A 25,346-nucleotide genomic window follows, 5' to 3' on the forward strand; every position below is an offset into this window, starting at 1 on the left:
ACTTTCGCTTTTCTGGTGACCGCGACGTGTCGTCCTCATGCCTACTCGATCAAGTAATGCTCACGATCCAGCCACGAATGTGTTGGAAAAAATACGCAAAGCTTTACAACACACAGCATTGTCAACCGTTATAGCGCCGTCATATGGTAATTGCAACGCATCGCTAACATTCTCTCTAATGATCTTACTAACCTTTGTCTTTTTGTACCACAGCAACTAGTTGCATTCCGCCTTTAACCATTGAGAGAGAAGAAGCTGAAAAACAATTTGATACCAAGAAATATGACGAAATAAAGTCATTTCTCTTCAATGGATACCATGGGTCGACGCAATTGAGTAGTAGCCAACACCGACTACTAGAGCTTCGATCAAAGATTGAGGGAAAGGAGATATCAGCGTTGTACGTTCGTGCCATTTAAATTGGATGGAAGTTCTGCATAACTCTCTTATAACTTCTTATTTAGCTTGCAGCAAACCGATGTTATGTCATCGAAAAAGCAGAAAACGTCTAGTTCGTCTCAAAGGAAGAATCTCTTTGCTGATCGAAACCTGGATGTCACAGAAGCTGAAGATGGAAGTGACAACGTCATCGAAATCAAACAACCTAATGGATTCAAAAAATTAATTCACTCTGATCTTCAGATGGAGGAGCGGTCATACGATGATATTAATGCAGCTGGGCCGTCAGAAGCTGACGTAGAAATGGCTGATATTGATGCCGAAGATCAAGAAGAACCAGCCAAACTTATAGACGATGTGCCGGATCCTTGCCCATCGCCTTCTGCCATTGTCTCTAATAGGCCTGATGACACCCCTACCTTTTCAAAAGAATTAGACGAAGATATCAGTGCACAAGACGACTCAAAAATGGACTGCGTAATGATATCAGAAGAATGTGTTCATACACAGGAAATACCCAATGATGACACCAACACTGCTGCAACTCCAGTAGACAAAGACATGTCTTCTTTGAACAATAACAATGAGTTTATCTCCATCAATGCAAAAGAAACACTACATAGTGAGAAGAACTTGTCATTGGAGGACCATACCAGCCAACAACAGAAGAATGAAGTCAGCGAAGCGAAGTCGTTGGTCGCCCTTGAGACCGAAGAGGCGGATCCAACTCAGCCACCTGCCGGCTCGCATTATAAACCTATATCTCCTCCGGCCAGCAGCGTTCCAGCTGAGAATTCATTCACAACTCATGAGATTGTCGAAGTAGATACCATCGCTAATACGCTGAACGAGGACTCGACAGAAACAATGAAAGATAGTTTTCCAAAGGCTCCAACCACAATGGCCATGATGGACGAGAGCAATAATGAAGGTTTGGAAGAAAGCCATACTGATCATACTACTTCAAATGAGGTAGATCAGATTATCATATCTGAGCATGATGTGATAACCTGGAAGGATCAAGGACAAGGTATTATACCCATTTGATATGATACACATGCATGCAAGGGCTTCTTACTTATTGCTTCTGGTACACAGATGCCTTGAACTATCTGAACGACTTCATAAGCTTCCTTCAGAGGAAAGAAAACGAGCTAATGCAAGATTTACATCCTGACATTGCAATCTCTCTGAGTGATACAAATTCATCATTTGGAGATATCGCGTACTTCATACGCGAAGGCGACCAACTTTTGCTCTCGGTCGCCGCTACTAGAAAAATTTCCACACTAGTTCGAAGAGCAAATAAGCACAACCAGCTACCAAATGTCGAAGGCGAGGATTTAGGGTGGATACTAAAGAAACTCGAGAAGAATGTTCGTATCGGCTGGACGTCTTTACAAGCAGAAAATCATTCCAGCCAGGAACAAGTTCATTATAGACATATGGACGACTTGGACATTCCTAGCTTGGAGCACGCCATCAACTGCACCTTGTCTGTCTTTAGTATACTGACGTCAACCAAACTGGACAAGAAGGTAAGGAATAATACTTGATCTCGGATATCATCTTACAACACATAAAAAACCGCTCATACTTACATTGTCTACAGCTATATGCCGAAGAAGTTATTACATCATGTTTAGTTTTGACCAAGGCATTACTTACGGACATAGTTTCCCCTGCTTATGATAGCTGGAATAATGTCGATAACGATTTTGGTAAGTGAATACTCGGAATGTTATTTTTATAAGCCATAGAACCAACACTACGTTTCAGCTGGGACAGCTTCCAATGAACATTGCGAGTCTCATGATCATCACCGCCAAATGGTCGCAAAGTTTTCATTGCATTTGTCCGCAATATATCGCCAAATTTATCGCTTTATACAGCAAGAGGACCTGTCTGAGGATATGATTATTACCATCAGCTATATAAGCATACCCCCCTTCTTTTTTGACACGGAGAGCACGATTGAAAGTAGGATGTCGCTGTTGCAGGCGGAAACCGAGGACAACTTCATAGATGCCATCAAAGTTAGTGCAATGGATGTTCTGCACTCCGTCTTTAGCAAATACCCTAGGCACCGGAACTGGATTCTCGATGAAATTTTGGCTAATATCATTCATGTTTCGACCGATGGAGAGTTTAAAAATCGATACCGTACAGCGAGCGGAAAATCCATACATGCTATCAGTGCGCTTTTGTTACAGACTGTTCAATGCTGTACCGACACTGACCGATCCAATGAAAGAAGCTGGACGCAAAAATGGGAACTAAAGCACCAAAAGAGTAACGACAAATCAGCTAAACTGGAGGAGTCCTTCATAAACAAGGTATGCCACATCATAAGCTGCAACTACCTAAGAATTGGAGTACTGATCCCTAGCTTGGTTTTAGGTTCTCGCAACCAGCACATCAGGAATCGAAGCGTGCATACATATCTGCCACACACTATTACAACAATTATTGGACAAGTAAGTATAAAATGTAACTAGCCCTGCCAAACGTTCATCCATTTATTCATCATCACAACAGGAGCGTGAAAAAACCGTCTGAAGATCAGTCATCGGTGGAATACAGAAAGATTTTGGATATGATCATTATGGACTCCCTAAAAGTATTAGATGAACCGGAGTGGCCAGCAGCGGAAGCAATTGCTCGAGTGTTTTCGACGATTTTGGTACGTTACTTACTTAATAAGCTACATTTTTCGCAGTTTCCATTTCTGATATTGATTCCATTAGATTAATTATATTGATGCTGGGACGAAGGATGTTCAGAAGAGGAACATTGCGCTTGAGTACTTAGGAGTACTAGCAGGACATGTTTACAGTCATGCAACTGCCGAAGACGACGTTTACGAGCACTTTCCAACAAATCGCTCTGAGACCGACTTTCCTTTACTAGACGATGAGGTAAGCTAACTTTTAAATGAATAGAAAGCCCTTGACGATTGCTAATGCATTTCATAGATCAATACCAGCCACATTAAGCCAGATCGAAGTTTGGAAATTGCCCAGTATCATAAGATGATCATTGACTACTTGGAAAGTCGCGTTGAAACTGATACTATCTCTACGGTTAGTGTTCATATTTGGTCATTTATGTAGATGCTTCTGTGCCCTATTTCATAACGTACCAACTAATCATAACATACACCAGATGGCTATCCATTATTACTTTTGTCAGTGGGGATATGCTTTCGCCTCTTTGTGGAAAAAAATGAACAAAAAGTTGGACGAGAATGATGCAGATCATTCCCAAGGACGAGGAGAAACACAGAGTATGGTCTACCAACATACGAAGTTCATATGGGACCTATTGCTTGAAGAAAGGCGGACAGGAACTGTACTGGAGAAGAGGTATATAAAGAAATATCTGGAAATTGTAGGTATTTGACAATCTGAAGCTAACGGTGTTCTGAAAGTTTGCACGACATACAAGACATAAAGGCTGCCGTGAACACCTTATTGTTGGAGAGACCACTGTATCAAAGCTATCAAGCGATGCTGTCGCGGATTTTCTCATCGCTTGACATTGAATCAGTGTCAAGTAGAGCAGTAGCTTTACGTGCGCTGATTAATCTGTCATCAAAAAATGTTTCATTCATGGAAAAGGTATGTCTATAGAAATGTATACAAAGAAGCGTGTTGGAAATTCACAAAGGGCCCCCACAGCAACAAGTGAAAATGGCCATTATTAGGAGAATGCAGGACATATCTCCGTCAGTTCGTGATGCTGCAATACAACTAGCCGGAAACTACCTTGCATCACACCCTGAAGGAACTCAGAAGTATCTAACTGCTATCAGTGAACGAATAATGGTAATTTCTGGTTGTATTTTCGTCTTGGTCGGCTTAGGTGAATGCTAACAAAATTATTAGGATACAAGTATCAGTGTGCGTAAACGCGTAATGCGTATTCTGAAGAATGTTTATGTCAATACCAGCGATGTGATGATCTGGGTAGACATAGGAACTAGGATTATAGAGCGAGTGGCAGACGAAATAACAGCCGTTCGAGATACGGCAGTGAAGATCTCCATGGAAACAGTATTCCGGCCATGGGCTTCTTCTTACACGCGCCACCATAAAAACGGATATGCTGAATTCGAATACCTTCCACCAGATTTCAAGCAAGAGATTATTCAAAGATGCAATATTTTGTTGCAAATATTTTCCAGTCTGGATAAAGTGGGCTGCAGTTCCAGTGTTGAAACACTTCTTCTCTTGGTAAGTAGCTATAGAGTAACGTACTGAAATGGCTAAAACTAACACTTACCTCGGTAGATAATCGAAAACTTGGACGACAAAAATCGTGTAAATATCAACAACATGTTCAAGCTCATCATCGACTGCCTATTTTCAGAACTGCTTCTACTAGAGGATGCAGGTGACAATACATCCATAACCAACTGCATCGGCCTCATTCACTCGTTCGCCAGATCATCTCCACATCTCTTTACTCAAACCCTCATGACCATGTTAGAACCTTACCTGAAATCTAGTGAGACTAGCGACCACAGAGCATTATATCACGCAATCAAAATCTACGATACCGTCCTTCCTGCTATGAAACGACCAGATCCAATGTTCCTGGCCGACTCAGAACTTACCCTGACAAAGCTTTTGATCGGTTGCCCTGCTATGGTGAGTTCAATTACCCTAGACGTTGTTTCGCTATACCTTATGTCGTTACTAACTGAACAACACCTTGTTTGGTGACCCAGGTTTTGACAGCCGCTGTATCATGTCTGTCTACAATAGCTCACAAGCTGACCAAAAATTATGACAAGTTAGCAAGCATTATGTACAACTGTTTAGGTAAGCATCAACAATGGATTGAGTTTACCCGCCTGCGGCCACTGAGTATGTCTTTTATTAGGAAAACTCCGTCAAGACAAGAACAGTGTTATACAACTTCAGCCAATTACGGCGTCAACTCGCCTAATTCGTTTGTGCTTAATAGCTGGACTAATATGTCAGCACTGTAATTTTGATGCAAATGAGGCAATGGATAAATCTGGTCGACTGAAGGAACTGTGCCCGGTAAGTTCAATATCCATATCTAACGCGGCTATCATGTCAGCTAATCTTATCTGTCGTATAGGATGGTGTTGCTTCAGAGACATTCGAGTTACTCTATTTCTTTGCTGCTAACCGAGTAACGGGAGAGCACATCAACCAGCAAGTTTCCAACCAGATCAAGCTTGCAGCTCTACAGAGCTTAGGTTTGTCCTTTTCGTATGAGACTTACGTGTGATAATGTAAATTAATCTCACCAATTGATGGTAGGCTACTTGTACATTCAATACCCCAAATACATGGTGACGAAGAAAAGCACCACGATGATGGATGAAATGTTTGCCAGTCGGTTCCTCGATTACAAATCGCGAGTCATGCGAGTTTTCTTGGACTTCTTAATCGGTGAAGAAAAGCGCATTATCGATCGTGAAAGAGGTAAATATTGAACGGTCGCAGCTGTTTAACACCACAACTATAACCATTTAAATTATTCTTTGCAGAAACGAACAAGGAGCGTAAGGGTACGGATATGATTCAGTTGTTAGGAAACGCATCTGAGATGGCTGAATTAAGGTATGTGATATGAATAATCAGCGACACAGCCTTGAAGCGCCTTTTCATGACGACCCCTTTTTGTAGTGTTAGCAGCTCCTTGATGCAACGCTATCTCGAGAGAATACTTCAAACCGCTTTGGATCCCAATGTGCTATTGCGAAACTTGTCTTTCAAAGTCATCACACGAATAATACAGCAAGGGTTAGCGCACCCTGTGATTGTAAGTAGACATAACTAATGATGAACAGTTGGAAGTGATTATTGATTTTTTTTTATAGTGCATGCCTACCATAGTCGCTCTGGAAACTTGCCCTGATCAGACAATGCGGGATATTGCCTTTCAGCTTCACTTTCAGCTGAATCAGAGACACCAGACACTTCTCTACAGCAGAAATGTAGAATGCGTTCGAGCTGCCTATGACTATAACTGTCGGTTATCAGAAATAGCCTCAACTGTCAACGGTAACCACTTGATTCAAAGTAAGACCGCCGAATATAGTGTACTTTACTCATGATTGGTTCATAGGTCATTTGGGAGAAGAGTTTGATTATGAAGCTTTACTACAACCTATGTACTCGCAAATAAGAGAGAAGCGCAAGTTCCGAAATGACTTCTTGTTCGGTATCGTAAACCTCTTTGATCTTGAAGCACATCAAGAGAGTCAGCAAAGCACCGATATATACTTCTATCGCTTTATTGTACAAAATTTAGTCGGCCTGCGATTCAAAATCGTTGAAGAACCTCTCTCAGTGATTTACGCTATCAACAAAATTCTCTCCACGACAGCTATGAACCTTATGTCCAGTCTTAACCTAGCAATAGAAGTCGATGGCGAGGACGAACAAAGGGATCTTCAATCGGAGCGAAGTAAGAGACGTCGGCAGAGGAATGATACGAAGCGACAGCAAAAGGACGGCGATATGGAACTTGATGGGGACCTCTCTATCAAATATTCGGTAATAATTAGCATGCTACTTCAAGCCAAAAAGGTCCTCAAACAAGTATACAACCTGACCGAAGAGTGAGTAAGATCCATGAGAATCTAGGAGAAAGGCAAATGAGAATTGACATGTAACTTAGGAAATGCCAACAATACCACCCAGAGGATAACAACAGCTTCAAGGCTAAGGCTGCCGTCAGCCAACCTCCTATACCAACTTACAATAACCTACTATTGGAATTTCCGGTGTTTGATACCAACGAGAACGATGAGCGCACAGTGGATACTGCTTGTAAATATTTTTCAAAATTAATGATGGATGACACACTTGGCGCCGCTAGCTTAGAATATGACGAAGATCCCATTAGTCCCATACAATCTGATCAGGATGGGCCAGACGATATTTTCAATAATTTCAACACCAGGAAATTGACAGGCAAAATTTCATCAAAATGATAACCCCACTAAATCCAGTCAGAAACAAAATCAATAAAAGCTCAAAACATCATCAGTATCGGAAGCTTAGTCGATCGATGTTAATGGTGTTTGCTGCTCTCCAGATTGCAACCACATTAGCTGCCTTGAACCTGGTATTTCATTCAATGTATGCCAAGGACGGAACAGAATGAAGATGAAATGATTTCAGTAAATTAGCGACGGACAGCACTAAATATTCAAAAATGAAGCGGACTGATGCACTCTCACTGTCACTAGCAGAAGTTTTCATAGTGGCTTTGCGAAGTATAATTAATCAAAGTTGTTTGGGTGGCCAAACTTTCATTACATGGTGGAACTTGAAACATAAATAAGTTAAGAATGGGTCACTAAGAGGGTTTTCTAATCATTAAGAAACATAATACTCCACCTGACGCTAAAGGATACATGTTTGACATCGAACAACGTACATCAGCAGAATTGCTAGATCACAAAATGGTACACAATTGAAAGCGCGAGTATTATGATCTCCATGAATCTCGACAACAATATCATACATTGAAGCAATACCAGGAGCTGACACTATTTATCGCACGAACTATACGATGAAAAATCTTCCCGGTCAAAAGGAATCGTCTCATCGGATGCTAATAATGTATGGGAATGGACAGTAACAAATTCTCATAACCACCGTCCACTGAGAAGAGGGAAAGAAACAATGTGGTTTGATTGAATGGTTACTGGCGTATCAATTTTCTCAAGGTTTGGTACATTTCAAAAATTTGATTACTAGCTATGGAATCCGCTGACTTAATGACACTTCTCTTGCCGTAGTGCAGAAGTATCCGAATATAAACGTATCCTGCTATCAAAAGGTAACTGCTTTTAACAGCATAGCAAGGATGGATGAGAGGGTATACAAGTACTCATAATAGTTTAAGCAAGGAAAAGGGAAGAGGTAGCGGCTGAGACATCATTCCTGACATGGCAAACCCTTGTCATGATACGGACTGGTTCCTTCGACAAACAAAATACAGTGAGGTATAATGGAATCGAAAGCTTCGCTTCACCAGCAATAATTTTTGCAATCTTTTCGTTGGCGTAACTTGGCTCTCCTTCCTCTCTTTCCCCTCTCTCGCTCTGTAACTACATTGTTTGCGATCAATACCATGGATGAGACCATAAATGTCGATAACAAAAATAAACCGACAGACATATTCATTGTAGAGAGCATAAATGAAACCGGTTCAGAACAAAAAGAATCCATCTCAGCGAATAGTTTATACTATGATCAGAAAGAGGTCCAGAGCGGGTCCCTCGATCAAAGCTCCAATGACGAATATACTATTTCCAAAGTACCATCTATATTCATTTTCCAATGTCTTTATGCATTACGCGTTGTTCATCAAACATTTGATTTTCAGTTTCGAAAATGGTTCTATCTATCTATTGTTGCCATGCAAGGATTCCTGGGACCACTATCTAGCTCGATATATGTACGTTGCAGCCACAAAATATTAATTTCACCATACAACATTAACAAGATTCGATAGGTACCAGCAGTTCTGGAGGTTCGAAGTGATTTCAAAACCACTACTACTTTAGTCAATACCACTATCTCACTGTACATACTGGCGTTAGGAATTGCCGTAAGTTTTTGGATAACAAACAGGAGTAAAGTGGTGTAACTTACGCGTTTCCAGCCACTTGTGTGGGCACCGCTTTCAGAAAGACACGGAAGACGTATAATATACATTGCAGCAACAGTCATTTATGTCGCGTCGACTATAGGTTGTGCTTTATCTCCGAACATCTCTGTGTTCATCGCACTGCGAATTACTCAATCTGCAGGAGCAAGTGCTGCTCAAGCTGTCGGTGCAGGGTTAGTGAAGCCTATCCTTAAAAATTGATCCTTAGTGTTTAAGGGTATTCCTCCCTACTCACATATTTTTGATCACAAATGATTTAGGACAATCACTGACATCTTTTCTGCAAATGAACGAGGAAATGCCATGGGCCTTTTCTTCCTTGGTCCATTGATTGGACCTGTCCTTGGGCCACTCGTAGGCGGTTACATAAACCAGTGTAAGTGTGGGTGAATATTATCAGTATCCGGCTCTTTCGATCTTCTAAAATTATCGTTCATGGTTAGATTTTGGATGGAGAATGATATTTTGGGTCCTGACGGGTATGGGTGGACTTGTGCTCATACTCATCATTCTGTTTCTGCCAGAAACCTCTCTAAAGCATATCAAAGCACGTCAGAAAGATCAAGCCAATCCAACAGAAGATACCGTTGGCGCATTGACCTCCGAAACCACCCTAGCAACCCCAGAAAAGTCTAGCTCAGAGACACTGGATCCCTCATATGAAAAGTTCAGTGTCGGCTTGGTTCGACCTTTGAAGTTCCTAACGAAAACTGTCGTGATCCTATCTTCGTTGCCGTATGCCCTGGCTTTCGGCTTTATGTACTTCATTATATCCACCTTACCGCATCAACTGGAGTACAAGTACAATTTCAACACCGGCCAAATCGGCCTAGCTTACCTTGCTAACGGTATCGGAAACGCGATGGGAGCGGTCTTTGGAGGCCAGTACTCGGATTGGTTTGTTGCCCGACAGATACGAAAATCGTCTGACGGAAGGAAAATTCCAGAAATGCGTATTGGTGCTATGTGGATCGGCATTGTAATGATTCCAATTGGTGATCTGATCTATGGTTGGTGCCTTCAAAGCCGTACATCCGTTTGGCTGGTACTGTTCGGATTTTTCATAAGTAAGACTCAAATCTCCTCCGTATTTCCTCAATATTTACCTTGCGCTGTACATTGACCAATATTGAATTGCAGCTGGTTTGGGAGTTGGAATGGTGCAGACACCTAGTAACACATATCTTGTTGATGCGTATCAGAATTACTCGGCATCGGTTGTTAGTGCTTCAAATTTAATGAGATGCACTTGGGCTGCCTGCACCCCTCTTTTTGCACCCATGTTCATAGCTGCAGTGGGAAATGGTATCGCTCTGACTGTTGTAGCTATAGTAAGTGCACTTAGTGGAATCTGCGTATACGTTGTACAAGTACATGGAGAAGCTATGAGAGCAAAGGATCGCCGTCTGTAATACCACATCAAATACTCATACTAGAAATAAAATTCTCTAATAGATTTATTACCATGATCATGAAACATGAAATTAATGCTATACTAACATATTCTTTGATATGCTTCTATCGCCTCTGATCCAGATTTGATAGCCTCAAATAGCTTGACCATGGCTACAGGATCGTGTATAGAGATGACATCCTGTGATAGTTTATCGACTTTTTGTTTTAAGCCATCTAGTAAACTAGATCTTGCTGAAAGATACGAGCTTGTGTCATCGTTATTGATAGCAGCAGGTGGTTGAGGAGCATCTATCTGTGTATTTGGCTTCAGCATTTGAAGTTGACTCGAAAGGAAATTTGGATCTTCTAGGTCGTAATCAAAGTCACGTAGATTGACGTCTTGCATTATGGTCTACCGTGGTAGTTTAAGTTAGTATTATTGTATTAAAGTGATCATTGTATCCTTCTTCGGGTTGAATGTTCTATGCAGTCAACTTCTAGTGCAACCGTAGAAAATACCAACGTTGCCATTGTGCTCAGCCTCCGCCAGATCAACTGCAGAATCAATACTGATCTTCCTTCTTTTGCAAGTGCAGTTGAGGCACTTCAAATCGAATTCATTCCAAGCAAAAGACAATTGTAAATCAACAATCGATTGCGGGTTGAATCTATTGGTCCATCGCAGAAAATGAATGAAAAAAGAAGGAAAAACCCACCTTGGATGGCTTGGGAGCAGGAGGTTGTTCCACGTTTGCTTTAGGAGTATCACTTTCAATTTCCCGCTTTCGCACTGACTGAAGATAAGTGTTTTCATTCATATAGCTCCTCTCGCATATGACGCAAAAGAGACGTTGTTGCTGGTCTCGAACAAGGGGAACAGCATAGCAAGTGTCGCTTGGACAGATATCGTTGACCAACGTCCACTGCTGCAAAAGTTTTTGCCCTATCCGCTCAGATGCTAATTTTGACTGTTCTCTACGTTTTACAGCGACGGATCCATCGTGTTTACTACCCTCATTCACTCGTCGGATAAACTCATCAGCCTCGTCGTCTTCTTCGATATCAATCTGGTGAGCTGTATCATCCATGGATCTATCCAAAGGTTCGTTGGCTGTTGCCTGCTTAAATCCGCTTTGTTCAAAGTTGTCCTTTGGAGCAGATTTTCCGGGCAAGTTATGAACTACACAAATCTTTTGCTTTCCGTCTTTAGATCGTAACAATGGCGTTGGGCATTGCGGTTGAGGACACTGTTCATCTGTCAAGATCTGCAATAGAAGTAATGTGAGCATTCATAACTATAAATTCAATCAAATATAGATATTATTACCCATCCTTGTAGCATGTAAGTGCCAATATTTGCACTAGCCTCATCAAAGCGGTCAGAGTCCAGCATTCCAAAAGCACAGGGAGAAAGCAGTAACTGCTATTTTGTAAGTCCAAATTTTGGGCCATCATATGGCGGAGAGATTGAAAATCGTACACCGACAAAGTCAACATTGCACCATACTATTATTCCAGCTAGCAATAGCGTATCCTGCCATCATCGTTTTATCAATCGATATCTGGATTATATGTGGTCTTCGTTTCACTATATTCTCTCGACTCCCTCTCGTTACAGCTGACTGTCTGAAATTTCTCTTTAGTTGAAATCAAAACCAAAGCACAAATCGTCACTAAGTAAGCACAGTAAATAGTAGCGCTGTTGAAGTATGTGATAAAGATATGAAGCATGAAACAAACTTGCTTATATTTTACACCACGGACAGGTATGCATTGAGATACATACAGCCCAATGAGGTTGGGAAAAGAATCATTTAAGAGTTTTTTGTTTGTTGACGAAAGAAATATTGTAAAGTTTAAGGTGGACTTGGGCAAAAAACCAACCGTCGGCAATCGTATAAATCAGGCTTCAGAAAACTCGACTGTTTCTGTAATGAATTACCTACGCCCAACGTACAACAACAGCAATATGCGGTACAAAATCATCTGTCCGGAACCCGTCAAGTTCTCCACTACCCGGATTCTGCCTGAGACCCGGTGGGCAACTTACAATAACTATTCCTCTGACTATAGTGAGGAAGCTGCAGCAAACTTACGCACACATAATTCAATGGATCCTGGAGACCCGTAAGTTCTTGTCATCTTGAACTGCTTTACGAGTACTGTTAAAAAACCCCATCTCATGAATTATACCAGGGACATGGAAGCTCAGGAAGAATTGATGATGATTGTAAAGTCTCCTAAATCGGCAACACCGGTGTCTGAACCTATTCAAAGAAGCCACTTTGTACCCATTAATAATGATCACAACGACTTGTGGACGTTACCGAACATGTGTGGCAGCTTTTCGGACAGAAGACGTAGATCACAAAGTGTAAACGATGGTTACTTGATATCTACATTTTAATGACTACTCGTCGTTATAATGATCAACTTTCCACACCATAATGTACATACAACTGTAAATATCTGATATGTGATATACTATTCATCATTTCAATACTGGAAGACCAGCTTTATCCTGATATCCGTGATTGGGAGGTCGCTCTGGAGGTAAAGTTCAAGCAAAGAGACTCTATTTTACCCAATTAATGGTCTCTGGTCAAGATGGCAATTTTTGACGTTTTCACGGTCAAATCGACTGTTCAAACAAATTTGAATGGAAATGATAAAATTCGCCGCTCGGTTATTGCCAGCATCATTGTCCAAATCCAGGAAAATAAACACAATAAAAAATTTGAGAAATTAGCGACAGTTACTAGTATATATATAATATTGCAAGTTGGCTAACTGAACGAACTGATTCTATCAGTGTAGAAACAATTTCATTACTTGGCTGCAGGTGTCTTCACAATACCAATAACCTCAAGATGACCCGGCAACTCATCATATATGCATTGATAATGCTAAAAATCGCCTTCGCTGATGTTGCAAGAGGACCAACACATATAATCAGACTTTCTGACGGTCGAAATGGAACAATAGGTATGCGGCTGCTGCTCTATAAATGCGTTGCTACAACTTCTGTTAATGAAATGTTCATTGATCCCAGGAGATAAGCTTATTTTGCAAGAATACCACCGATACCAAACCATGGTAAAAAATGGAGCATCCATTGCAGGAGCGGTAGATACTGCCTTGTTTAAAGATCCGACAAACCTTAGCAACATTTACATTGGTGAAGGATTTAGTGCCGTTACTGGAACATTTCCTCCATCATTTATCGAACATATTCTATTGCATGACGATGTAGAATATGTTGAGGTGAATGAAGTCTATAGAGCCACAAAAATGCCGCCCTTATACCGCCCGCCATCACGACGCAGCAAGATAGCACAGCATAATGCACCAAATTGGGGATTGGGACGAATTAGCAGGAATAAAAATGAAAACGCAAATGACTATTTGTATGAAAGTGCTGCAGGGTAAGAGCTTTTCTCCATTGCCAAGCATCAATTAACATAATCTAATACGGTTGATAACAAAAGAGATGGTGTTCAAGTCTTCATTATGGATACTGGCATAAATGTAGCGCATGATGACTTTAACGGTCGGGCTACAAGGGACGCCAATTTCGTGGATGAAGAATCAGAAGACGATTTAGGAGGACATGGGACGCATGTCGCTGGTATTATCGGAGGAACGACATTTGGTGTCTCCAAGAAAGTCCAGCTGAGGAGCATCAAAATACTTGACAAATATGGTGATGGAACAACTGTAAGACTACTTCATGGTAAGACATCCTTGTACATATTTATATATATAAAACTATGTTTGATCTGAACACGTCAAAAAGCTCTAGAATATGTTGGAAAGTTATCCAAAGGCAAAAAAAGCATCATCAACCTCTCTTTAAGTGGACCAAAATCGAAAATGATCAACGATGCCCTAAGTAGCACCTCCAATGACTATAACATTCCAATTTTTGTGTCTGCTGGCAATACAGCCGACGATGCCTGCAATTATTCACCATCAGATAACCCGGACGTATTTACTGTAGGCTCATCCGACCGCGATGATAGTGTTTCTAAGTTTTCTTCCACTGGCCAGTGCGTTCGTTTGTATGCTCCAGGAAAAGATATCAAAAGCGCTTGGTTAGGCTCCAAGGATGCTACCATGGTTTTGGATGGAACTAGTATGGCTAATCCTCATGTAGCTGGAATAGCGGCGATTTTAATGTCACAAAACACCTACAGTTCACCAAAAAAGCTTTATGATGCTATCACAAACATTGCCGTGAAAGGGCTGCTATCGTTCCCGAATGGCAGCGAAAAATCCAGTCGCAACTTACTTGCTCATACTTAGTACCTTTATGGCGAGCTTTCATTAGCAGTGCCTTTGTAGATATTAGTATTCTTGATAGCTTCCTCCAGAGCCCATTCCAACTAAAAAGACAGAGTAATGTGCATAAAATGGCGCTTACCACAAATACGTCTTTGACAGTATGTTGCATCGACCGACGCCGTTGTAGTATCAAATTTGTTTGATAAAAAGAAAAAATTGGCTTGAGAGGCATGGGACCAGACTTTTGATTGGTGGTAAATTTGTTGGTCGATGCACGCATTCGTTTTCTTTTCCCCTTTCAACCAACAGTACGACTTTGTTCGACATTGTATCGTGTGCAGCAGCCAAACTTTCTCGACATTGCTGCCAATGTATATCGGCTTGAAAAGCTACCTATTGCATTCACTTTTACCGCTCTGAATATGTTGGAGCAGCCGCTTGACAAGATTCCGTTCGTGTTGTTAGTCCGAGTAGTACTGCAAACTTTCACAATTCCCAAGGACCTGATTGATCAGTATGGTTTAATTGCTGGTCTACGAGAAGCTCTCGGCGTATGGGGTCAATCGTATGACCTGGGGAAATTTCTCAACGACATGCTGAGAAGAGTTAGAGAATCAACTCACGACGCGCTGGCACCTGAACTACATTGGTGGCGAGATTTGCAAGCTATAACAAAAGAAGACCTCACATTCACCTTGGGAAACGTGAAACAGGACGCAACTGAAGCTCCTGTAGGCGTTCGATTAGAACTTATAACGGAGTCGGTGAGGAATTATTCTTGATAGCAGCAGACAACTCTTCTAATTTACTAAATACACTGTTTTCCTTTCAAGTTACGGCAGGATATACCACTACGTTTCAATTTGCCCATAATACCCAATAGCGACACCACAGTTCTCGAAAAGCTTCATCAAAAGTATCAATCCGATCCAGCCATGGTTTTTCATAACGTTCGTACATTCGCTTTTTCAATTTTTCATTTTTATTCATTCATCTTTTAACCCCACCGCATTAGGACTCGTATACCTCCATTCAAACCATATGTGAAGGCGTCACCCAGTACTTTGCGCATGATTCCATTATCAAACCTAATGTCGACGATATATCCAATTTGCATAGTGTCATTGATCTAGCCAAAGGCTACTTACTTGCAAAGTCTGAGAAATGTCGTAACAGTCCCTCTAATCCAGATGATTCGATGGCAAGTGCAAATGCTATCAATGACAATTTAGAATCGATGAATGTAGAAAGCAATGGTGCCGAGCCTTGCGGAGAATATACATTATTGGCTGCTTTAATGTGCCTCAAGGACTCAAGGCGAAGCTCACGGCAACAATGGCGACTTTATGTGAAGGACTATAATGATGCCAATCAAGCGTGGAATGTGTACTATAACGATGGACACGGTGAAAAAGCAACATCGGTAATATTGAGGCTCATTGTGGTCTATTACTCTGAGGCTATAGAACTGTCATACTGAACTTCAATCTACCATAGATCGCTGGCGATCAAGCAATCCAAGATTTACGTGGGGTTTGCTCGCCGAACCCTCAACTGTCGACTAATGCAAGGAATACTATGCTATATGACACTGAAAGTTACAAGCCAGTGTACCTTGTATATGTCAATGCATATATTGTCTCTACACGACAAGAAGCGTTGATGTATATGGAGCAGGAGAGGCAAAACATCCTTGGCAAACGAAAAGTTATTACGGATGACGACTATGTCGACGACTACGACAATGAAGATATGGATGATGGAGACGTCTGTAAACACTGCCTTATTGGAATAGATGTCGAAGGAAACCGTCTGTTTATTTGTGATGCATGTAATCAATGTGTACACCAGCTCTGCGAGACGCCACCCATCCAAAACGACGAGATTGAAATTGATCCTTGGTTATGTCGCGAATGCACAGCTGCTGGGAGAAAACCTATCATGAATACAAGCGTTGACAAGGCAGAACTCCACAATCAAGTATGCGACGAGCCAGCACCCAAGAGGATCAACTTACAATAGGAGAGACTATGATTTCCCCGATACCACTTTTTTTTTCAAGCTGTTAGATATTGGTTAGGTAGATAATATCGCTGTACATGTTACAAACTTTGTAAGGTTGTCTCACCGACTACACCGCCTAATCATAATTGTCAATGTTTTTTTTGGTATTAGAAAAAGTGAAACTACACACTACGGCTAAATTTTTGACGGGCTGGACTATGAAAGTGAACTTCCGAGTGTCATTGTTCGGCGAGTTTGTGAAAAGTTTACAAGAAACATGTTTGCCAAACATGTCTTCAATTACTGTGGTACTTCTCTTTCGTCTTCTCTTCTGTATTGTTTATCAACCAATTTGTCGATCATGTCATGGTCGCTACCATTTAAAATTGCATATTCAATATGTGTATCTGTCATCTTTATACTCCCTGCTTTGGTTGGCTACGCCTTGCGCTTACGAGTGGTCAGCATGGGCTTCCTGGCACTGGGCGTCTATGGACTTGTTGTACTCATATTCATTGTTCTACAACTTATATTTGCAACCCTCAATCGCATACACGCTGTTCGATTTCGACGCAAAGAAAACAAAGTAGAACCTGAGAAAGGCCATGATTACCACAAAGTTGGACTAGCTGTGGTAGGTTACAGAGAATCGCCTGAACTCTTTTCTCAATGCTTGATGTCTATCAAGCAATTGGATTATCCACTTCCGCTCAAGATTGTTGTGGTCATTGATGGAGACGGTCAGGAAGACTACGAAATGGCACATGTATTCGAAAAAGAGTTCTCGGACAGCCCAGTCATTAGCATACCATACCTTTTATCTGAAGCGACCGAGGATGAAAAATTGGAATTCAAAAAGTTATGTGATACGGCGCCACAAGTTTCATGTTATTTACAACCCCATAGAGGAAAACGACATGCTATGTATACCGCCTTTCGATTTTTAATGGCCAGCGGCTCAGACGCCGTCATGACAACCGACTCGGATACAAAATTCGATTCAAGAGCAATTTTAGAGCTGGAAAGAGCATTACACTGGTATGGCAATGTGGGTGCTGCTGCCGGGGATGTCCGTATTTGGAACACGGGAAATTTACTGTCTTTTATGTCGTCTTTACGATACTGGATGGCGTTCAACATCGAAAGAGCCGCACAGTCTTTCAATCGATGTGTCACTTGTGTCTCTGGACCCATGGGGATGTACAAGGCCAGCGCTTTAGAAGAAGTCTTGGAAAAATGGATCAAGCAGCGTTTCCTAGGCATGGAGTGCACATATGGAGACGATAGGTCAGTGATCGGCGACTTTGTAGTAAATTCGGTCTCACTTTGATTATACTCAATCAATTTTCTATCTCTTTCCCAGACATTTGACAAATCGTGTACTGCTGAAGGGACATCAAGTAGTGTACACACATCTTGCCTTCTGTGACACTGAGACACCAGAAAACTTTTTGCGATGGTTCAAGCAGCAAACTAGATGGTCAAAAAGCTTTTATCGAGAACTACTATGGAATGCAAAGAGTATCCATAAACACAGCCCATGGATGGCAGCAGAGTTGTTCTACCAAGGACTCTACCCATTTATTCTCATGTTCTCGATTTTCTTCACTTTGTGGGCTCGGGTTCCTTTGGTCCTGGTGACCTGGCTTGCCAGCTTAGTAGGCATAGGTCTAATCAAGATGTTTTATGCACTTGTTGTCTCTCGCAACATAAGGTTCCTAGCATTCCCTCTCTACAGTTTGTACTACTTACTTGGTCTAGTTCCAGCCAAACTTTGGGCGCTGGTGTCGATGTGGGATGTTGGATGGGGCACAAGCGCTCGATCGGCCACGGAACTCAAACGAGAAACCCAGATATTCCTTAGGTTCAAGGAATTCCTCCCTATATTATTCTGGTGGTCCATTATGTTGGCAGGAGTCATATTTAACCTGACATTCTATTTCGTGCACCCTCCACTGTTGCCTAGTGACATCTCTCAACCAACCAGTATCGTATTTTACCCTAATCCAGCCATGATTGGAGTTGCAGGATATTAAAACAACTACAAAAAAATGTATACATGACATGACATCACAATAAACAAAAATGTACTTCAAAACTGATGAATTGAAATGATTAGCGCACACGTTTAATGATGTGGGAAGGCTCTACTTACAAGGCTCAATACACGGATGCGTTACAGCGGCAGGCAGTACATTATACTTAAAACCAGAGGTATGTGAAAAAACAAGTTTATGATCTAATATACTAACGATTTCCTGAATGACTACACAATTTACAACTATTTCTGTTATCCACCTGCATCAAAAACTGACTTATTCGAGATCGTCCAGCGGCTTCTTGACCATCAGACTCATGACTTTGGAGAATAGAATTAGTTAGAACAGATTATCACTATGAGGATGATGGAGCAAATTCTGCAAGCCTACCTTCAAACATAATATCGGCAGCAGCGATAGCCGTAACTTGGGCATTAGTGTCATAAGGAGTGGCTACTTCAACAATGTCAGCACCAACTAGCTTGATTCCTTCCAAACCACGGATAATACGTCGAAGTTCACGAGTGCTCCAACCTCCGGTCTAAAACATATTATTATTAGTCTCAGAACTTTACTTGTTAGCAGACCGTGGCGTATATTTACCTCGGGAGTACCGGTTGCTGGTGCAAAGGCAGGATCCAAGACATCAATATCAATGGACAAGTATACTGGGTTCTCACCAACAACTTCACGGATTCTCTCAATGATGCCAGCGGTACCGATGGTGTCAATATCTCTCTATTTTATGAGTGCAGGTGTGAGTAATCAATGTTCCAATTGTTCAAGAATGGCCATTTCAATCGGTCTACTTACGGCTTCAACGATATCAAATCCAGCATTACCATCATTCTATGAAATGAGAAAACATTGGTGAGTCAATCGAAGAATATGCTGTAGTCTAGTATGAAGTACTTACCTCGTAGTCACTTGGACCACTGAGAGTAGTTCTGATACCGGCGTGGATGGAAGTACCCTTCTTGATCAAGCCCTCTTGGGAAGCATGCCAGAAGTAGGTTCCGTGGTTGACTGCAGCTTGATCAGACTTAGCACCACCAAAAACTTTAGGCTTCCATGTATCCAAGTGAGAATCAAAGTGAATGACTGAGATTGGACCATAGGCAGAGTGAATGGAACGCAACAAAGGCAGTGTAATGGTATGATCGCCTCCAAGGGTAATCAGTCTAGGGAACTTTGAAGTGGCGGTTGCGGGCTTACGGTGGAGAAGCTCTTGGTGACCAAATTGAATTTGATCGATGGCAAACTTGTTATCATAAGGAGTAACGGCAATATCACCGCAATCGACAATCTTGGCCCAGTCGCTGAACGGGTTAACATCCATGGGAACGTTATAACCACCATACAAGTTCAAACGACGAGAACCGTCGCGAATACCAGCGGGTCCGAATCGAGCACCAGGGCTAATGCAAATAGTCAGCCTAAGTAAAAGCAATTTATATCATGTTTCTTCGAACCCTTACCGGTAGCTAGTTCCAGTATCGAAGGGAGCACCGATGAAAGCAATATCGAAGTCAGCGGTTCCATTGGCCCAGCATTGGGCAAAAGGTAAATGGGCAAAAGTGCCAATTCCAGAGAAAACAGCATCAGCGGTAACTTCCCCATCACCTTTGGGGCGCTCGGGTTCAGCTTTGACAATAGGTCTTTGGGCACGAAGTTCGTGATCACCGTAACTGACACCAGTTGCGGGGTATCCGAAGATGAGCTGGCTAGCAGCAGCGAGTAGAGAGAGTCCAAAGACAATTTTGATGGCCATTTTTTAATAGTTAATATGGTTGAATTCATGCAAATTGGTCTGTCTTTTATATCTATCTCGCTATTTGCGAATGATTTGATCTGTGGTAAACTTGTTATGTAATTTTTTGGCGGTTGAGGATCAATATCGGATGATCGGAGATCAAATCTCTATATTTTCTCGTAACAACATGGCCAAACAAAAACACCGCCAATATTTCTTACGTGAAATTTTCTGTCATTTTGCAAGTTCTGCCCACACTTTATAAGTACGCCGCACTGTTCTATGTAGTATAGAATTCTATCAACAAATTATCATTGAGGAGATTGAGGAATCTTGTAAGAAAAGCTCTTTGATTCGTGGCTGCCACAGGAAACCTCATTAAACTTACCTAATTACAATTTGTGTGTGGTCAATGGTTTGTGGCAAGGCAAGGAAAAAAAAGTGAACAGTCATCATAGTATATTTATTTATTTTTCACTTCCATTTTAACAAAACAGCTCCTTTCAACCTCCCTTTCCTAGGTCAGCAGAGAGACCAATAACTTAACAACAAATTGGACAACGCACGCTCCTAATTGACTATATAACATAAGATAAGTTAGGTAGCTGTAATGTAGCTGTAAAGTTAGCGATATCCACAGAAAATTGTATTGCAGCCGTTTTGGTCAAAGGGTATGAATAATTTGGGCATATTTTGCCTACCTTAACATCAAAGAATTCATCAGTCGCCTTGACCAAGTATCTCACATCAGATATGGTGGATCAAGCTGATTGGGTTCACTTTATAAATAGCTGAAATTATTGCGAGCACTCAGTTTTTAAAACAAGCAAGCATGAAACAATGCGCAACGACGAATGACAAGAAAGTACTCTACCATTGTTAAGTTTCTCTAGAGCAAATTATGAATGAAAATCGGACAGGCAAAAATCGTACTGAAACAGAGAGGCTGTTGTCTCTGACAGCAGCACGCAGCAATTAGCTCTCGAAAGTCAAGGTCATGAGGTAGATCCACTTCATAAGAATGGTTGAGTGACAATTTGCATTATTCGTATCCAATGGCTTACCTTATGTAGGTACTGGCATGAATAAATGGCCGATGTGAGTGATGTAATAATAAAGTTAGAGCACTTGAGTTAGCGACCGACGGATCTTGGTATCATTCGGGGTTGATGGACAACCTGATGTGTACAATTGGACATTAATATAAGCAGTGACCTTTCTTCGTGAAATTTTCATTGTTTCTCTATCTCTTCGTTGCTTAACCCCTGACCAGCGTTATGTCACTTGGCTATCAAAATGTCCATAGAACGTAGATGGTACATGATCAATGGCCATTAGCAGCCAAGTTAAAGTAGCAAGATCATAAACTGGAACCTTAACACTCACTCACGTGCAATCATGATAGTTGAAAATGGGTTTGTAAAACAAGACGCGTGATATGCGGCTCTGTCTTGCAATTCTCCGGTTGTTGAGGACATCAGACAGCCGAAGGAACAAGACAAGTTTCCTATTCCGGCTACTAAGTTTTCACCGTAAGATAAGACTACCCCAGTGTCTCTGAACTATAACATAATTCTATAGAGAAACAAAGGAATCACTTACGAAAAGTGATTTTGTCAGTAATTTAGAGTAAATTATGTCACTACATACATGTAAATCAGTGAACTTATAGAGATGACTAAAGCCTTACAAAGCCAGCTAAACAGCCCAACCCTGGGAAGCCTTTTCTGCTGATGTTACCAAATATACAAGTATAGATGCGGGTTCTCTATAGCGCTTTGAAGAGGTGCATGTCTATACCTTATGAGGAAGATAAGACGATAAACGTGAAGACCATCAAACCTGACGACGCTTCAAAGATGATACAGTTGTTAAACCTAAGAATGAAGGGGAAAATAAGGATTGGAATATTTTTGGCAGCTAGTAATAGATTCAATTCTTTTGTGTTATAAGTTGTAAGCCAATATGTTCTTTGGCATGGTTTGGATCATTCTGTGTTCGACAGGCTCAGTTTGACTCTCCGATGAACTAGCGCAACATAGAATGGATATTACAAACTACTTTGGAATTTTCGACTCCACAAACATGGGGTAATAGTTTATAATGCATTCTGATCTCTGAATATGAATAACAGCTATTATTCTACGAGCCGGTTCAACGGCTTTTTTAAGGTCAATTGTTCACCATTTTTACGACCGTGCACCGCCACCAAACGTTCGAACTTCCCTTGAAAAATACATCATACCCGCATTTGGAATAGGATGTCGGAAGAAATGGCTTGATAAAGGACCTGAACAAATATACTCATATTTTTGTTATGATTTCGGTAATTGCTGAGGTTGGTCAACAATTCGCTCATGAAATTGAAACCACTTTTGTCATACGAAATAATTCTGTAGCATGCCAAAGAGTACATCACCGTTTTGAGGTAAAGAATTGTGTATCATCCGGTGGCGCCTTTGCATTATTGCAGCATGTTATCATCAGAAAGTGCACCCATTTACATCAACGACTCCTGCGGTCTATCTACCGTAAACTAATTGTGACATATATTTCTCCGCTCCTTCTTACCGGAGTGCCCAAACTTTATCTGGAAAGTCATGGAGTAGTAGACTGTATAAATACAGGGACATGCCCTGAGTGTATGATGTAAGTAACTACCTTTGTCTCCCATGGTTCTCTTTAATCTGAAAGGCAACAGATTGTTGATTGCAATTAATGCAGTAGCTGGCTTGAGTATCTTCTTCTTTGGCGTAGGTATCTTTCCATATATGTTGTGCAGCATCCATGGCGAAGTCTCTAACAATGTATGCTTCCGTAGTATGACCAAGGTGTGATGAGCGACGTTAACATTGCCCCAGACTACCTTGCACTTATGGGGTTAGAGAACAACCCGGCCTTGCTTGGCGGTGTAGTTGCCGTATACTATGCTGGTTGTTTGATAGGGGCTTTGATAGGCGGATGGATCGGTGACCGGATCGGTCGTATTAGGACAGTGGTTGTAGGCAGCGCTATTGCTGTAATAGGAGCTGCACTCCAATGCTCGGCTCAGAATGTTGCATGGATGATCTGTGCTCGTATTATCACTGGAGTTGGAACTGGCCATTTGTAAGTATATGTCATGTATATTGACCTTCAATCATGACATCAACGATTTGCTAATATCGACTCACATTTAGGAACGCAATCGTTCCGGTTTGGAGCGCCGAAACGTCGCATCACAAGTCAAGAGGAATGTTTATCGCAATTGAATTTACTCTTAATATCTTTGGTGTCGTTATTGCCTACTGGTTAGGTTACGGCATGAGTTATACCGAAGGCGGTATTCGCTGGCGTTTCCCTCTAGGCTTCCAATTACTTCCCTTGGTTATCTTGATGGTTATCATAAACTGGTTCCCGGAGAGGTTTGTATATGCTTATGATGAACACACCCATCCTATAAACAGCCTTACTGAGCTTCATTATAATGCAGTCCTAGATGGCTATTACGCATGGGCCGTAAGGAGGAAGCACTTGAGATCCTAGCTGCTCTACGTGGCGACGGCGACCCCGATCATCCTGAAGTTCAACGAGAATATAATGATATTATCGAAGCTATTGAAATTGAGCATGAAGGCGAAATCGGATATCTTGACATGTTTAAAAAGGACCCTCTCAACATTGCTCGTCGTGTCCATCTCAGTGTCTGGCTTCAAATCATCCAAGAGCTCACTGGAATCGGAGTTGTCACCGTTTATGCTCCACAGTGCTTCCAAAAAGCTGGCTTCAGTTCCCAAACCTCGCAGCTGATTGCCGGTATTAACAACATCACTTACATGCTCAGTACTATAGTTGCCATTTTGACCCTGGATAGATTTGGAAGAAGGTTCTCACTCTTCTGGGGGGCGGCAGCCCAAGGTCTTTCTTTGGTTCTGCTGGCTGTTATGGTCCATCCCAGTATGTTGGCTCAGAACCATAGTGTAAGTTTGATATGCCCAACTTCCCACTCCTGATATCGGAATTCCTGACAATATTTTTAGGCGTTTGGTATAGCAGGAACTGTCTTCATCTTTTTATACACTGCTTTCTTTGGCATGACATGGTTGACTGTCCCTTGGCTCTACCCGGTCGAAATTTGTAAGTTAGACCGATAGTCTAATTACGTCGATCCCGCTAACCTTGACTAACAATTTTATTTTGTCCAGACCCATTGAAAGTTCGTGCAAAGGGCGGTGCTTGGAGTGTTGTTGGATGGTCAATAGGAAATGCTTTGGTTGCCGAAATCACTCCTCCTCTTCTTGCTGCTTGGGACAACTATACCTTCCTCTTCTTCGGTTTGATCAACTTTGCCGCTATTCCTATCGTGTGGGCATTATATCCAGGTATGTGCTACTGCACCAAATTGATGTCGTTTTCAATTTTTCTGTTGTTAACATAGCGGTTGATTTCAACAGAGACCGCCAATCGCACATTGGAAGAAATGGACATAGTTTTTGCTACAGAGACCCCGTTCGTTTGGAAGGCCGAAAAAGAACTTCGTGAGAACAAGACTGCTCTCATTGAGAAGGCAAAGGATGCTAAAGAAAGAGACCAAGAAAAGCATGGTAGAAGCGTGGGTGTTGAACCTGGAAGCACAACTGATGTCGAGAAGCAGAATGGCAATGGCTTGACTGATCACATAGAAAATGCATAGAATTGCACTCAACCAATCTAGAGACACCAGTCTAAAGCCACCCTTCTGTAATGCCTATTCCACTTTTGTATCATTACCATAGTCTAGATAAATATATTATAAATGTAATGATTTTACCACAAAGCACAATTGC

At 41.5% G+C, this 25,346-nt stretch overlaps 9 protein-coding genes across 9 annotated transcripts; 6 read left to right on the forward strand and 3 right to left on the reverse strand.

Annotated features, from left to right (window-relative positions):
* Nucleotides 1-37: 37 nt before the first annotated feature.
* K450DRAFT_274906 (uncharacterized protein) lies at nucleotides 38-7,378 on the forward strand (the record flags this gene model as incomplete). Its single annotated transcript, XM_051593149.1, has 24 exons — nucleotides 38-146; nucleotides 214-400; nucleotides 465-1,429; nucleotides 1,498-1,937; nucleotides 2,012-2,120; nucleotides 2,179-2,735; nucleotides 2,800-2,876; nucleotides 2,938-3,082; nucleotides 3,147-3,317; nucleotides 3,375-3,482; nucleotides 3,565-3,764; nucleotides 3,830-4,019; nucleotides 4,080-4,226; nucleotides 4,287-4,634; nucleotides 4,692-5,051; nucleotides 5,132-5,225; nucleotides 5,287-5,450; nucleotides 5,512-5,632; nucleotides 5,697-5,861; nucleotides 5,927-5,999; nucleotides 6,066-6,201; nucleotides 6,260-6,443; nucleotides 6,508-7,003; nucleotides 7,063-7,378. 24 exons carry the CDS (start codon nucleotides 38-40, stop codon nucleotides 7,376-7,378), a joined length of 5,862 nt encoding a protein of 1,953 aa, XP_051441243.1.
* A 1,025-nt stretch (nucleotides 7,379-8,403) lies between these two features.
* Nucleotides 8,404-10,484, forward strand: K450DRAFT_283640 (uncharacterized protein). The gene is made up of 6 exons (XM_051593485.1): nucleotides 8,404-8,853; nucleotides 8,911-9,006; nucleotides 9,061-9,239; nucleotides 9,327-9,442; nucleotides 9,510-10,133; nucleotides 10,207-10,484. The coding sequence occupies exons 1-6, from the start codon at nucleotides 8,527-8,529 to the stop codon at nucleotides 10,476-10,478; spliced, it is 1,614 nt and encodes a 537-aa protein (XP_051441244.1). The 5' UTR covers nucleotides 8,404-8,526; the 3' UTR covers nucleotides 10,479-10,484.
* A 12-nt stretch (nucleotides 10,485-10,496) lies between these two features.
* On the reverse strand, nucleotides 10,497-11,867 carry K450DRAFT_257799 (uncharacterized protein). The gene is made up of 4 exons (XM_051591732.1): nucleotides 11,789-11,867; nucleotides 11,178-11,726; nucleotides 10,985-11,065; nucleotides 10,497-10,873 (listed from the first exon to the last, which is right to left on the reverse strand). The coding sequence occupies exons 1-4, from the start codon at nucleotides 11,852-11,854 to the stop codon at nucleotides 10,562-10,564; spliced, it is 1,008 nt and encodes a 335-aa protein (XP_051441245.1). The 5' UTR covers nucleotides 11,855-11,867; the 3' UTR covers nucleotides 10,497-10,561.
* Nucleotides 11,868-11,975: 108 nt separating this feature from the next.
* On the reverse strand, nucleotides 11,976-12,216 carry K450DRAFT_257801 (uncharacterized protein). Its single transcript, XM_051591733.1, has one exon. It carries the CDS (start codon nucleotides 12,190-12,192, stop codon nucleotides 12,013-12,015), a length of 180 nt encoding a protein of 59 aa, XP_051441246.1. The 5' UTR covers nucleotides 12,193-12,216; the 3' UTR covers nucleotides 11,976-12,012.
* Nucleotides 12,217-13,752: 1,536 nt separating this feature from the next.
* Nucleotides 13,753-14,766, forward strand: K450DRAFT_214526 (uncharacterized protein; the record flags this gene model as incomplete). Its single annotated transcript, XM_051584829.1, has 3 exons — nucleotides 13,753-13,886; nucleotides 13,950-14,194; nucleotides 14,258-14,766. 3 exons carry the CDS (start codon nucleotides 13,753-13,755, stop codon nucleotides 14,764-14,766), a joined length of 888 nt encoding a protein of 295 aa, XP_051441247.1.
* A 280-nt stretch (nucleotides 14,767-15,046) lies between these two features.
* Nucleotides 15,047-17,077, forward strand: K450DRAFT_257806 (uncharacterized protein). Its single transcript, XM_051591734.1, has 5 exons — nucleotides 15,047-15,509; nucleotides 15,579-15,695; nucleotides 15,761-16,168; nucleotides 16,243-16,825; nucleotides 16,921-17,077. Exons 1-4 carry the CDS (start codon nucleotides 15,168-15,170, stop codon nucleotides 16,765-16,767), a joined length of 1,392 nt encoding a protein of 463 aa, XP_051441248.1. The 5' UTR covers nucleotides 15,047-15,167; the 3' UTR covers nucleotides 16,768-16,825; nucleotides 16,921-17,077.
* K450DRAFT_257810 (uncharacterized protein) lies at nucleotides 16,898-18,861 on the forward strand. Its single transcript, XM_051591735.1, has 2 exons — nucleotides 16,898-18,036; nucleotides 18,113-18,861. Exons 1-2 carry the CDS (start codon nucleotides 17,027-17,029, stop codon nucleotides 18,783-18,785), a joined length of 1,683 nt encoding a protein of 560 aa, XP_051441249.1. The 5' UTR covers nucleotides 16,898-17,026; the 3' UTR covers nucleotides 18,786-18,861.
* A 201-nt stretch (nucleotides 18,862-19,062) lies between these two features.
* Nucleotides 19,063-20,562, reverse strand: K450DRAFT_257814 (uncharacterized protein; the record flags this gene model as incomplete). Its single annotated transcript, XM_051591736.1, has 6 exons — nucleotides 19,063-19,108; nucleotides 19,179-19,329; nucleotides 19,392-19,526; nucleotides 19,602-19,637; nucleotides 19,705-20,206; nucleotides 20,267-20,562. The coding sequence occupies 6 exons, from the start codon at nucleotides 20,557-20,559 to the stop codon at nucleotides 19,065-19,067; spliced, it is 1,161 nt and encodes a 386-aa protein (XP_051441250.1).
* A 2,724-nt stretch (nucleotides 20,563-23,286) lies between these two features.
* On the forward strand, nucleotides 23,287-25,345 carry K450DRAFT_257819 (uncharacterized protein). Its single transcript, XM_051591737.1, has 6 exons — nucleotides 23,287-23,649; nucleotides 23,721-23,945; nucleotides 24,014-24,500; nucleotides 24,561-24,657; nucleotides 24,726-24,902; nucleotides 24,975-25,345. The coding sequence occupies exons 1-6, from the start codon at nucleotides 23,378-23,380 to the stop codon at nucleotides 25,211-25,213; spliced, it is 1,497 nt and encodes a 498-aa protein (XP_051441251.1). The 5' UTR covers nucleotides 23,287-23,377; the 3' UTR covers nucleotides 25,214-25,345.
* Nucleotide 25,346: the final 1 nt, after the last annotated feature.

Source organism: Umbelopsis ramanniana (assembly GCF_025399195.1).
Source record: "Umbelopsis ramanniana AG unplaced genomic scaffold K450scaffold_68, whole genome shotgun sequence".
Lineage (NCBI taxonomy): Eukaryota > Fungi > Mucoromycota > Umbelopsidomycetes > Umbelopsidales > Umbelopsidaceae > Umbelopsis > Umbelopsis ramanniana.